Source organism: Canis lupus, chromosome 16 (assembly GCF_048164855.1).
Source record: "Canis lupus baileyi chromosome 16, mCanLup2.hap1, whole genome shotgun sequence".
Classification (NCBI taxonomy): domain Eukaryota; kingdom Metazoa; phylum Chordata; class Mammalia; order Carnivora; family Canidae; genus Canis; species Canis lupus.
Window position 1 is genome coordinate 16,669,624 of NC_132853.1, and position 14,793 is coordinate 16,684,416.

The 14,793-nt window shown below is 37.2% G+C and overlaps 2 protein-coding genes across 2 annotated transcripts in view; both read right to left on the minus strand.

Annotated features, from left to right (window-relative positions):
- Window positions 1–1,228: 1,228 nt before the first annotated feature.
- Window positions 1,229–1,621, minus strand: LOC140606176 (large ribosomal subunit protein eL43). The gene has a single exon (XM_072779169.1). It carries the CDS (start codon window positions 1,580–1,582, stop codon window positions 1,304–1,306), a length of 279 nt encoding a protein of 92 aa, XP_072635270.1. The 5' UTR covers window positions 1,583–1,621; the 3' UTR covers window positions 1,229–1,303.
- Window positions 1,622–4,498: 2,877 nt separating this feature from the next.
- The window catches only part of CPD (carboxypeptidase D), an 80,169-nt gene continuing 69,874 nt past the window's right edge, over window positions 4,499–14,793 (minus strand). The window contains exons 18-21 of the mRNA XM_072779167.1: window positions 11,416–11,547; window positions 10,504–10,689; window positions 10,118–10,217; window positions 4,499–8,609 (exon numbers count right to left, since the gene is read on the minus strand). Of these exons, the coding sequence (XP_072635268.1) occupies window positions 8,383–8,609; window positions 10,118–10,217; window positions 10,504–10,689; window positions 11,416–11,547 (645 nt within the window). The 3' untranslated portion in view covers window positions 4,499–8,382. The remainder of the gene's footprint in view (window positions 8,610–10,117; window positions 10,218–10,503; window positions 10,690–11,415; window positions 11,548–14,793) is intronic.

Here is a 14,793-nt window from a genome sequence, read left to right on the forward strand (position 1 = left end):
TCTTTTCTTTCTCATCACCTAATTGTCAAAGGGTGCTTCTCCTTTCTTTTTCACTTTTTTCCTTCACCAGAAGCTATGTTTCAATGCTGTCACTTTAAATCATGCCTGCTCCCTTTGAAGCTCCTTCCCTATAGTTTGTGCTCTGATCTACTTGGATGTGTTTTTAGACTCAGACTGAAGATGGACTTGGTCTTTCTGGCAGTAGTTTCAGACTAATGTTTGCAATGCCCTTGCACGGGCATCCTCCTCTCATATTGCAGCTGATCTCCATCTGCCGTGACTCCACAAAACCTTGCACTGGGGTGGTGCTGGGGCAGGCATATAAGAGTCCATGCTGAAATTTGATTTTTCTCATTTTATTCAGGTGGTTTGACATTTCAAAATTCTCTGACTCCAAGTGGTGCTTAAAGTGTGACTTTTATGTAGATTTACTTTGTCCTTCTTGTGGTTTTTTTTTTTTTTTTCTTTTCATTATTCTGCAATGACATATTGGGAAACAGGTAGCTTAGGTTGCCACCAATGTCTTCAGCTACCTGGAAGTTCCTTTTTATTCCTGAACGGTATATTCAATATAAAATTCTATGTTGGAAGCTATTTAACGTTTTACCAAGCATTTCCAAAGTATAATTTTACTATACTCTGGTTTCCATGGTTGGAAATGAGTCTAATCTTTTAGTCTAACAGCTAATCTTTTATTTTTTAAGATTTTATTTATTTATTCATGATAGACACAGAGAGAAAGAGAGGCAGAGACACAGGCAGAGGGAGAAGCAGGCTCCATGCCGGGAGCCTGATGTGGGACTCGATCCCGGGACTCCAGGATCGCGCCCTGGGCCAATGGCAGGCGCTAAACCGCTGAGCCACCCAGGGATCCCCGCTAATCTTTTTTAAAAAAGATTTTGAGAGACACAGAAAGAAGCAGAGACATAGGCAGAGGGAGAAGCAGGCCCACCACAGGGAGTCCGATGTGGGACTCCATCCCAGGACCCCAGGATCATGACCTGAGCCAAAGGCAGATGCTTAACCGCTAAGCCACCCAGGCACCTCTAACTGCTAATTTTTTTAAAGTTATTTTCTCTCTGTTTTTTTTCCCTCTGTCTTTGGTGCTCTGAAGCTTCACTGATGTGTCTAGATGTGCATGTTTATTTTTTCTTGCTTGGATTGTTTCTTTAATCTATAGATACCATTTATCAATTTTGGAAAACTCTATGTCATTGTTTCAAAATAGTTTCTTATTTTTTTTTTTAATCATATAAATTAACCCATTTATTGTAGGCTAGCTATGTTTCACATGGCGGAGCTTCTACTGGTCTTTCAACTCCTTCAGTCTTCTGATGGCAGACTTTACTGTCACAGCAGAAGTGGTGTTGTAGGTCCAGGCGCCGCCGGCCACGGTCTTCATGCAGGAGCCGCAGTGCCAGATGCCCACCGCTCGCCTTTTCATCTTGGTCTTGCCGCAGAAGGAGCAGGTGTACTTGGCGTGCTGGCTGATCTCGATCTTCTTCACCATCTTCCTGAGCGAGGCCCCGTAGCGCGTCCCGTATTTACCCACGATCCCGACCTTCTTGGTGCGTTTGGCCATGTCGCCGCCAGCCAGGTCCCAGCCCAGAGAGCTCAAAATATTTTCTTATACTCCATTCTTCCTCTTCTAGAACTCTGATGATCAAACATGTATTATTATGTTAAAGCCACACTTTTACCCTCTCTGTATTTTCTACCTTTTGGTTTCTGCAATACATAAGAGAGAGTTTCTGTGGGTCTATTTGTAATTCACTGATTCTCTGTGTCCAATCTGCCATTTTAACTGCATTTTAAGTTCCGTGCTGTCACTTCTGGAAGTTCTATTATTTTATAGTTTCCTGTGATAGTCTCAGGCTTATCTTCTATTCTTTGAAAACAGTTAAGTGTATTTGTTTTACAAGTGTCTGATAATTTCAACATCTGAAACCAGTATAGGACTTTTTCTTTCTTACTGGTGGTTTCTTATTTCTTTACATGCTTAGTTATCTTTGCCTATGTTTGGTCATTGCAAAATCATGAGGTCTCCTCCAAATCCAGGATGGAAATACCTTCCACCAGAGAAGAACTGAGTTTAACTCAGTTACCTAGAGGTAGTACCACATGGCTTGACACCTGGACCACCTCGGCTATGCGTACGTGGCTAGATTCTAGACAAAATATTTGCGGTGCTCAGTCCCTTTCAAATGTGTTCCATTCAAGTCCTGCTGAATAGAAAACCATGTATACAATCCTTCCTCTGCTGCCCTCCCAACACCCACATCTTCCAAATAAAAACCCAATAGCCAACTCTGGATTTTCTTAGTTTCAGACTAAAGATTTTAGCTTTTCTGTAAATCTAAAACTATTATAAAATTATTTTCTAAAAAAAAAAATCCGGGATCCCTGGGTGGTGCAGCGGTTTAGCGCCTGCCTTTGGCCCAGGGCGCGATCCTGGAGACCCGGGATCGAATCCCACGTCGGGCTCCCGGTGCATGGAGCCTGCTTCTCCCTCTGCCTGTGTCTCTGCCTCTCTCTCTCTCTGTGACTATCATAAATTAAAAAAAAAAATCAAAAAAAAATCCAAGAGTTGTCCAACTGAGCCATTATCATAATCAGCCCACTCGCCACCTATCCCATTCCCTATCTTCAGGATCAATTCTTATGGGTACCTCACATCTTTCAAACACTAAATCAGAGCCTGTTTGATCTTGAACAACTCTACTAGAATCAAACAATACCCATTTAGGTGACAATAATAATTATAAATATTGGAATGACTTCAAATACTCAAAAACAGTAGTGGTTCAGATCTAACAATCTAGATCTCTCCCCATGACCCCTTTGCTTTGGCTCAAGCTCGGTGACAATCGCATGTTATAGCAATTTCTATTTATTCTACAATCTCTTTCTACATGTTCCATCTTAAATTTCTCCACCTGCTGCTACTATTTTCCACCTACAGCATTGATTGCATCACAGCCTCTTTATATTACTTCTAATTGAATCCGTAAATTGCACAATTTATTTTAAATTGTGGGTAATAATTGAGATATTTATCTGAGGTCTGCTATAAACACTATACAATCAGCTGGCATTCTAGCTGCAAGTGAGAATAAGATGAAGACCTAACACAATGGCATTTATTCATAACTGAATAGCGTTAGCACTGAGTATCATGCTTAACTGCCAAGAATAATTAGCTTCTAGAAACCTGAAAAATGAAATATAATTGATAGCTTACTGTTTATGATACAAACCAAAAGGTTCTTGATCAGTTATGAGAAACTCCTGACAAAAATTTAGGAAAATATTTCAAACAGTGAGGGGAAAACCCCATTCTATTCAGACTTCTTACAGCAGGCAAGTAAGGCTCTTTTCACTGAATAAACATAAATACAATCTAATTTAAAAACAAATATGAAGCATTTGGCACAATTTTAAAAACTTCACTGCCATGCTATAGACAATCTATGGAACTACATAATGGAAAATTTCATACTCTCGTTTTTAGTATTCATGTGTAGGGATTTCTTCTAAATTAAAATGACCACCTGTACACAGATCTTTGTTCATATATTTGACACCTTTCTTTCTGGTTTCAAAAAATCAGAAAACAGCAAATGAAGGAAAATGATGCTGTTTATCATGGGCATTCAATTCTGAGTCAAATAGTATGTCAATACAATACAATGTCCATGTTCAAATCTCTATGTTATACTTCCCCTATAGCAGAAATTTTCTTTTTAGAGGAACCAGTCACTGTGGAAATATGGCCTATTCTTTTTTTTTTTTTTAAGATTTTTATTTATGTATTCATGAGAGACACACAGAGACATAGGCAGAGGGAGAAGCAGGCTCCATGCAGGGAGCCCGATCTGGGACTCGATCCCAGGACTCCAGGATTATGCCCTGAGCTGAAGGCAGACGCTCAACCACTGAGCCACCCAGGTGTCCGGTTATTCTCATTTCTATTTCTCTGGTCTGGACTATGAGTTCCCTGTCAGCAGAGCCCATCTTTTTATGTAATTTCGATTTCCCTATTCCTATTGAGCCACCAGTATCAACAAATCATTGCTAAATGAAAGGGGTTGGTGAATTCATCACTACTGTGCCTAAAGTGGCAGAACACATTATAGAATGTGGCTTATTTGGAAAAAGGACAAAATTTTTAACAAACCAGTTTGAAATGCATACATAAATTTTTCAATGGCCAGTTTTATGGTGTTTATTGTGGAGTGATTGGACATACATCAATCTAGCTGAGCCACAAACAAAAGGACTGTGGCTGCTATATGATGCGATTATTTCAGAAACAGCTTTGAGTCAATTCATGAAGACAAAAACACTCTACAGGTGATACTGTATATTCCTAGCTGGGTACTATTTTCTTTCTAGTATAGGTAGAAAAACCAAATACATAACTTTCTAATCGGACAATAATTTTTTCTGGTCCATTGCTTTTGAAAAAAGATTATGAGACAAAACACAAAGAAAGACAAACAGCATAAAATAACTTTTATACAGGATTAGATCTGTTTACATATAAAAAACAGAAAGGACCTCATTACAATTAGATTTCACATAAATTACACAGATTGACTTTTTAAAACTACTATTCAACTTCATTTAAAGTCCCTTTTAAAATTTCATTTTGAAGGCACAGTGCATGAAATAAACGAAAGACTGAAGCACTTGAGATGAATGAGTGTTGGGCACCTCATATAAATAGCTATAGACTTGTTCTGGAGCCTGGAATGTCACTCTGAAAAATGGAGAGGTGTAAAGTTGATTTTTATTCTGAGCATAAAAAAATACCATTGGGTCATACCTCCAGAAAATCTGCAGTATGGCTAGCATAGAATGTCACTAGTACATTTATGTGATGCCATTTATAAAAGCTATAATCATACATATTTACATAATTTATATCCAATTGCCTTAAAATGGTAGCCTATTTTCAGATTTCTTAATATGTTCTATCTAATCAAAATCAACTAGGACAATATTCTGAAAATCAAGTGGAAAATTAATTATTGCTAAAGGTTGGAGAAATGGGTGTTGGGAGATATTTCTTTATAAACTGGAAATCCAAGTTTAGTTGACATTAATCAAGGGCCCTAATCACCCCAAAGAATCTGCTGTAGTTAAATCAGAAACTCAAAAGAGTTACCAAAAAGTTGCTAGGTAGAAAGTCACTGAACATCAACCACAGTAGAATTTTTTGTAGTAACAATAAAGTTGTTATTGTTAAAAACAATTCTACCAGAGAACCATGGGTGGGGCATCATTACAGCATTCATAGCCAAGAAGCTTTAATACAGCAGGGACAAAACCTGGCATAGGTGCATTTCTGGCAACAAGAAGAGAAAACTATTTACTATTGAGAATAAGCTGAAATGGAAGAGCAGATCATGGTTACTGAGTAACCTGGTATTAGCTCAGAAACACAATAAGCTCAGGCATAAGGACTACCTTTTATTTATTTGTCAATTTGTAATTATTTTTAAGTTCAATATTCATTAATTCAGCAAATCCTATTCAGGTGAAAGTTACCAAAGATTAACCAATCAATCACACTGGGCCAAATATACATTATGTTTCCTTTCTGGAGGATGACAAAGTCCCAAAACAAATTCCCTCCAATGAGAATTGCAAGCATTCCTCAACTGGACGGGATCCCTAACACTATGCAAGTGTTCAGCAAAATACATCAAAACCAAAAGGCTCTCCATCTGAAATTAAATTGGGTTTATCTTATTGAACTGCATAAACAGTACAAGTACATTTACACAGGCAGACACTTTGAAAATTACCTACTCGATCACTTTGCTTTTATTAAGGAGCTGGGAGGGAAAAAGGCTTACAAACTGATCACCAGGACAAAAAACATGCCTTGTGAGTAAAGAAAGGCACAACTCAGATTTGGGCAAATTTCTTAATACTGTGATACTTACTTGCCTCCATGACTCCAAGGAAATGAAAAGTCTCTAGGAGAAACACTGAAGAAATGCATTCCCCATTCCATATGGCTTCAATGCCTTAAGCAGTTAATGTGGTCTAAGATTAGATCCACAAATAAAAGACAAAGCAGGGCTGATAACACAATCTTAGTAGTCATGATCCTATACATTCATGTTCATAGCTAACACAGGCTGAGAAGATCTTATTTTCCAGAGCAATGCATTATTCAGAAATTCATTAAAGATTCAAGATTCATAGCAGAATTTGGTCTTATTTTCAGGAAAAATTACTAAAAGAACTATTTGTATGTTCATTTCTAAAGAAATTTTATACATGCTTAAAAGGCATGGACTCCAGCCACTGTGATGAACAGTTTAAGACATGTTTAATTCAAAGGAGAAATGAATTTAAAAGGCACCCTCTAGTGAAGACCAATGCTAATAAAGTAAAGGCTGTCACATCAATTTTGTTTCATTTCTACCTGCAATGTCCCAAGCAGGGCAAGCCACTCATTGGCCCTTTGTTAGTTTTGACTTTACACTCTTGAAAGTAAAGCTAAAAAGAGCAATGCCACCACATCACCCCCCTAAAGAAAATATAAAGTATTATTAGAAGACAAATAAATATTTCATTAAGTATTAGATGTGTATGTGGTGGGGTGAGAATGGGTGGCAAGGGCTAAAAATTTAGTTGTTAACAATAGGATTAATATCAGAATGGCTTAACCTTGAACCACCCAAATTTATCACAGATACTCACTAACAAATGTCATGACCTCATTATTCCTGCCAAACCAAATCTCTTTATATAAAGCCACTTTGGAAACTTGGAATGACCTATATGGATGGTAAACCACTCCATATGAAGGCTTTGGGATGATTGATACATTAATGGGTATAGAATACAATTCGAAAAGATGAGAGCAATTTTTTGATCCCCTGATTTAGTACAAATTCAGCAGCAACTTGGCCATTAAAAACATTCAAAGGTATTAAACCATTAGATCATTGGTAAGACTCAGACTTTAAAAAAGCATCAATTTCATTGAATAGCATGATATGATAGACACAGTAAAATGCAAATCTTTCAGGTCTTTGCAATAACCTGAGTGGCAGTGAAGATGATACTTTCTCACTACAGTGTTATAGTACACGGCAGTCCATAGTTTACTTTTTTGTTAATGGAGGGAGCCATATTTAAATGCTTTCAATTGAACTTTAAAAAAAAAAACTGGTTGATCAAAAAGAGACTGTCAAATGAAACATTAGGACAAAGAACCCAATCACTTGCAGAGGCTTATATATGAATAAGACTGGCCAAGCTATTTGAATAACAGTAGGATATCCATAGGCTTGAACTGGAACATGAACTGTAGATGTTTTGTGTTCAAATGTCAGTTAAAGAATGTGCAAGTAGGTCTCTTCCACACTTCCAGATATTTTCAGTAGAATTCAGATCTTGTACATTGCTGGATCATCTGAGAGCCATAAGTGTACAATACAGAAAAAGGTTCAAATTTAGAAAGTATTAAAGAATTAGGTATTCTAGAATAAACTAGTGCTTCACAGATTAAAAGCAGCAGCACCTGTGGGATTTTACCAAGTTGAAAGATATGCGACACAAGTTTTAGCTTTTGGTAGATCTCCCTCTCAGTTCTATTCAAATGGACATTTAGATCTTTTACAACAAAGTCAACAAGTTCTCCCTTAAAATGAGGGTATTTAGAACTCTGCTAAACCTTACAAGAGAGGTAGTGAAATCCTGCTTAGAGCATAGCCCACCAGTTCTGGTCTAACCTTGGAAAAAGTAGAAAGCCAAATGCGGAAGCCCATTTATTCATTTCCTAATGTTATATATATTTAAAAATTAATTCAGCCTTCATTAAACCTGAATAATAAGAGAAACTCCAGCTATTTAATAACTAGAGAAAAGTACTTTTCAGTAGGCTGAGAAAGCCTTGAGTTTTTAAAGCTTTATGTCAGAATCTGACTGCTGTCCCTGCCTAAATGTTTCTGGATTCTTTTGGCCATTTAAAATAAAGAAGAAGAAGAAAAAAAAAACTAAAGCCACTAGTAAACACTTGATGTGCAATATATAACATCCACTAGTTGGCTTTATGCAGTTATAACATAAGCTCCAAACAGCTCATCTTAAATTAAAAAGAAAAACAAAGTGGCTGTCCCATCGCTGCATAAATAGAAAGCAGACCTTTTTTTTTTTTTTTTTTTTAAAGGTAAGAGTACTTAAAGGAGGGGAAGTTCAAAACTGCCAGCCAAATTCACAGAGAATACAAATTTAGCAAGTTAACTTCCCAAAGCTCTTTGAAGAAGCAAGAGAGTCTCTTCTTAATGCAGTGTGTCTCCCAAAAGGAACTGTAATTTTGCTTGGTATTTATGCTGGGAGATATGTGAAGTCTGTGTTTCAATGTTTGCTAGAATATAACGTTTCCTCTTCAGTGTCCGTTTCATCCTGGAACTCATGGCTTAAGAGGGACTTCTTGGAGCCTGTTGACATCATGCGAATTTCATCTTCATACTCATCATGGTGCTGCCTGAGCCGATGAAAGCCATCCTTGTGTCTGTTAGACTTGATTGAGCAGATGCACCAAATAATGCAAGCTGTTAGTATCAATGCTGACATGGTGGCACCTGCCAAACAAAATCACCATATAAGTGGTGTCCCGCTTTCAGAATATGAATACGCTGCTTACAATGACACCTTTTATGTATGCCTTTTATTTATTTTGTCTTCATTTCATGCACTTAGAAGCAACATTTTATTATTACACAGGCAGGACATGCATACTATGCAAAATTAGAAAAATACAGATAAGCAAAAATACTAAAACCCCAAACCAAAATTCCGTATCATATCTCTATTAACCAGAGATCATTTTTCACAGCTCTCATGAATATTTTTCCAGAGCTTTCTTAGTGTATGTATATGCATATTTTTCTTTTACCACAATGAAATCAAACTGTCTACTGTTCTACACTGGTTCTGTATCAGTTGACTTCTACTGATCTTTTCCAGTAAATTTTACCTCATCCCAAACCCCTCATTTATTTAACATATTTATACATGGGTTATTGAAATAAGTCTTAATATAAGAAAATAGTAATAAATTCATAATAAAAATTAAGTTCATTGAAGCAAATAGATGGGAAGCCAGACTTAAACCACTGCTGACTCCTAGCTCCTATGCTTCTAACGACTAAGTTATTCACATTTTATCTAGTTCAAGCTGATAACTCTTTACTTTAAACGCTCCACAATAGACTCTATGATTTGACCGTAGTTTCAATACACCACTGTTTATTAACTGAAAATCCCTCCCCCACAGACCGTATAGTAAAACTTGGTTATTTTGTGTCAAGTCTAAATTGCACTTAGAAAGGAACCAAGGTTCTCTGTCAAAAAAAAAAAAAAAATATATATATATATATAGCAGAGTATTTATTATTTTACCACACTTTTTTCCTTTCTTTCAGTAATTCAAGCTATGGCACATATTAATCCTGGAGAAAACAAATACTTCCTCCATGATCTTAAAAAAATAGAATATAAGTCGAAATCCAAAGGATTTATGATCTTAATGTAAAGCAAATGATTCATTCAATCAACAACTCTTCATTAAGACCCACTACATGCCAGCCATAGTCCTAGATGCTAGAGATGTAGATAAACTCCCTGTTCTCTCAGGGTGTTTATATTTTAGTGGGAAAGATCAAATATAGACAGGTAAATGACTAAATATATAATACAATGTCAAGTGGTATAATAAGTGCTATAATAAAAAAAGTGGAGTGGAGTGACTGGGGTGCTATTTTAGTTAGGGTGATCAGGAAAAGCCTCTCTGTGGAGATGACATTTTGAGTACAGACTTGAAAATATGAAGGAGCAAGCCATGAGAATGTATGGGAGACCAGTGTTCCAGGAAAATCCAAAAAGTGTTTAGATAAGGAGATATTAGAAGAAAAGTGATTAGCTTCAGGTGATTGGGGAGGCAATCTACTCTCAAATGTCAGAAATGTCAGAACTGGTTTATTTTTTCAAAATTTTCTTTAAATTCTAGTCAGTTAACATATAGTATAATATTGGTTTCAGGAACAGAACCGGTTTTAGCTTCAACTACTAAAAAATTAAATTTCTTTACCTGATACAGTTACTACAAGCTCCCTTGGCAACCCAAATATCCGGTTATCCGTGTCAAAGACTATTACCACAGAACTAGCTGCATCATGATGCACAAAGACCTAGAGAGATAAAGTGCAAGAATTATGACAAAGTTTACTTAAGGTATATTATATCCCAGGAATATTCCTAAAGCCTTTCTACCACACCAAGGAGATGAGTCACTGTCCTTGGAAGTATACAAAATGCTGTAAAAATTTCCCTGTTCTTGCTGAAGATTATGATAACAAAAGTATCATAATCAAGAGTTAGTTATACATTTTATTTCTTTTTTCCTCACAAGTTTCAAAATAGAAGTGCTATTAAGAATGAGAATTCATATGGTACTACTAAATCTGAGTTTCTGACCTGGGAATGTTGTTGCTGATACCCATCAGCAATGGCATTGATGTTATGGACGCCTGGGGCCAACAGCACGTGGAAATAGCCTCCTTCTTTTGTGTGCACCTTTATTCCTTCATTGAGTACAATGACTGCTTTAGAAATTGGTTTTCCAGTCTTATCTTTAACAAAACCATGGACTCCCTTGTGAACCTGAAAAAAATATTCAAAATATAAATTTATGTTCCCAGATATCCTCGAGGCAATAGCTGGTGGCACAACAAAAACAATACACAAACAGAGCAACAACAAAACTCCCCACAAAACTGGCTTGTGGGTTCTTCCCCACTGACTCTGGCCTTATTCACTACTCCTTCCCTACTTTAGAGCATAGAGATGAAATAGGGAAAAGAGAACTCTGACACAGTCAAAGCCTCAAGTGTTAGGACCTACTTCTAATGTCCTGAAGATTTACTTTCCACCACAGTACACTATCTCTGCATGATATTCAAATGAAAAAATATGCAACATCTCACAGGGTTAAATGACCTCAATTACAGCAGATTTCAGATATGTGAAATCATGGCACCTATTAGATGATATAAATTCAACAAAACTCTTTCTCTATATATGTTTAAAATAGGGATCCCTGGGTGGCGCAGCAGTTTGGCGCCTGCCTTTGGCCCAGGGCGCGATCCTGGAGACCCGGGATCGAATCTCACGTCGGGCTCCCGGTGCATGGAGCCTGCTTCTCCCTCTGCCTGTGTCTCTGCCTCTCTCTCTCTCTCTCTCTCTGTGACTATCATAAATAAAAAAAAATTAAAAAAAATAAAATAAATAAGTTATTAGTAAACCATTAAGAAAATGCTTTGATAAAGCTTTTTATTGAACATATTCCTGGGAGTGAAATCTGCTTTTAGCTAAAAGGAAAAGGCTCACCTCAACCAACATGCTAAGAAGAGACTTCTTGTTTTCTGCCCACAAGGAAGGCAGTTGTGCTGCACTAGGGAAGTAGCAGCAGCTTGTGTATACTGTGATTTCCGGACAGTGACCATAGGTAACACTATAATCCTAGAATATAAAAATTCAAAAACAAATATAGAAAAATTAATAAATAAATGTAAGAATGAGGTTTTGTGATCCAACAGAAAAGAAAGAAAACCTAGGTGGTATAAACAAAGAGTCTGTAAAGCATTTAATAGCAAATCTGAATAAACCACTCAGTACTATAATCAGTCACAACCATAGCTGTTGTGAATAGAGTCCTTGAGACTAGGGACTAGGTCTAATTCATTTCTGCATCTCCAGTGCTTGCCATGGCACCTGGAAGGTAGAGGGGGCTTGTTAGGGTTTGTTGAATGAATGAGTGAATAAATAAGTGCATGGAGACGGCCAGCTTCCTTCTTAACTCCATAACTTCACAGCTGTTGTTGGAGCCTGCAGGCAGAAGCACAAGTACTTGCCCTCTGATACCTTCACCCTGCTGGTGACAGCAGCCACTGCTTACCATAAAGCAATTCTCCAAGCACAGGAACTGCTTGTGTGGAAAGGTTCCAAAACTGAACTTACCACCTTTCCCCCCTCAAATCTGTTCTTTTTCCTTATTCAGTTAATGGTATTAACTCATGTTCTCATGCAGACATGAAATCTTGTTTTTGACTTGAGTTTCTCACTATCATCCATAATTTGCTAAATCCTATCAATTCCACATCTGCAAATATTTCTGAAACTTCATCCGTTGATTCTGCTCCCACTGTCACCATCCTAGCCCAGGCCCTCACTATTTATTGTCTAGGCTACTCTACACCAGTGTCCCTGTGCCATGGTCTCTCCCTCCAAATAATCTCCTATTGCCGAGAGATTAATGTTTCCATAGCACAGTTCTGATCATGTTACTATATACCTGCTCAAAACTCTCAATGGCTTCCCATTCCTTACTAAAACAAAGTGTTCAGAGATTCAAACTCTCTTTCCATTCTTGTCTTCTGCTGCTCTCCATTACACCTCCTGTTCTAACTAAACTAGACTGCTTATTGACCTCTGTCCATACTGCTTCCTCTTTCTGGAATGTTCTGCTTCATCATCTCTGCATCCCAAATACCATTTATTCTATGAAGAGAAGACCACATCTCTGACTAGGTGTAATCTTTTCTTTCTTTTTTTTTTTTTAATAATAAATTTATTTTTTACTGGTGTTCAATTTGCCAACATACAGAATAACACCCAGTGCTCACCCCGCCAAGTGCCCCCCTCAGTGCCCGTCACCCATTTAAACCCACCCCCCGCCCTCCTCCCATTCCACCACCCCTAGTTCGTTTCCCAGACTTAGGAGTCTTCATGTTCTGTCTCCCTTTCTGATATTTCCTACCCATTTCTTCTCCCTTCCCTTCTATTCCCTTTCACTATTATTTATATTCCCCAAATGAATGAGACCATATAATGTTTGTCCTTCTCCGATTGACTTAGTTCACTCCGCATAATAACCTCCAGTTCCATCCACCGACGTGGAAAGCAAATGGTGGGTATTTGTCGTTTCTAATGGCTGAGTAATATTCCATTGTATACATAAACCACATCTTCTTTATCCATTCATCTTTCGATGAACACCGAGGCTCCTTCCACAGTTTGGCTATTGTGGACATTGCTGCTAGAAACATCGGGGTGCAGGTGTCCCGGCGTTTCATTGCATCTGCATCTTTGGGGTAAATCCCCAGCAGTGCAATTGCTGGGTCGTAGGGCAGGTCTATGTCTTTAATTTCTTATGGCACCTGAGAGTTGCTCTCTCTGAGATCAAATCAGTTAATTCTGTAACAGTTATTTGTACAATAGGATAGGAAATATGTTTCATTTATCAACAGCATAGCAAAGTACCTTACACATAGCAACTTCTTAGTAAAAAAAAAAAGGACGGAAAGCAGGCAGAGATGAGGATGAGGCCAAATTTCTAGTTGCACATGTTAATGAAATGATTAGCAACCACCTACCTGCTAACAACTTCTTACTAATTTGAAGTGTATGGACAACCAATTAAAATAACATCAGAAAGAATTTAAAGAAGATCTAAGTAAATAGAAAGATGTAACTGTGTTCATGAATAGGAAAACAATACTAATGAGATGTCTATATAACCCAAAGTGATCTACACACTTAACACAACCCGTAACAAAATTCCAATAGTATTTTTTGAAGAGAAAGCAAGCAAGCAAGCCAGCCAATCCTCAATTCAAATGGAATTGCAAGGAGTCTTGAATAGACAAAAACAACCTTGAAAAATAAAAGGTTGGAGTAATCATATTTACTAATTTCAAAATTTACTACAAAGCCGCAGCAATCAAAACAGTGAGAAAAGCTAGGAGAAGAATAGACATAAAGGCCAATGAAATAGAATGAGAGTCTAAAAATAAACCCATACATCAATTGATTTCTGACAAGTGTGCCAAGACCATTCAATGGGGGAAAGAATAGTCTTTTCAATACACGGTACTTGGACAGTTAGATTTCTATATGCAAAAAAATGAAGTTGAACTCCTACTTCCCATTACATACAAAAATCAACTTAAGATGTATCAATGACCTATATACAAGAGCTAAATCCATAAAACTCATAGAAGAAAACATAGCGATAAATCATCATGACCTTAAATTTGGCTATGAATCCTTAGATATGACAACAAGAGCATGAGCAGCAAAAGAAAAAACAGATAAATCCGACTTCATCAAAATTAAAACCTTTTGTGCATCAAAGGGCATCACTAAGAAACTGAAATGACAACCCTACATAATGGGAGAAACTACTGGCAAATCAAACAAAATGATAAGTGTTTGATCCAAATATGTAAATGACAAGTATAGCACCTAAAATATATAAAGAATTCTTATAACCCAGCAACAACAAAAAGACAAGCAACCCAATTTAAAAATAGGCAACAGAGGATGTCTGGATGGCTCAGTGGGTTAAGCAACTGCCTTCAGATCAGGTCATGATCCCAGTGTCCTGGGATCAAGCCCCACATTGGGCTTCCTGCTCAGTTGGGAGTCTGCTTCTTCCTCTCTTTGCCACTCTCCCTGTTCATTCTCTCTCTCAAATAAATAAATAAATAAAATCTTTTTTAAAAAATAAAAAATAAAAATAGGCAATGGAATAAAAAAATAACAAAACAGGCAATGGAGAAACAGACATTTCTCCAAAGAAAATATACAAATGGTCAATAAGCATATGAAAAGATGCTCAACCCTATTAGTTCAGGGAAACGCAAATCAAAACTACAATGAAGTACCACTTCACACCTGCTCGGATAGCTAATAATTTTTTTAGAA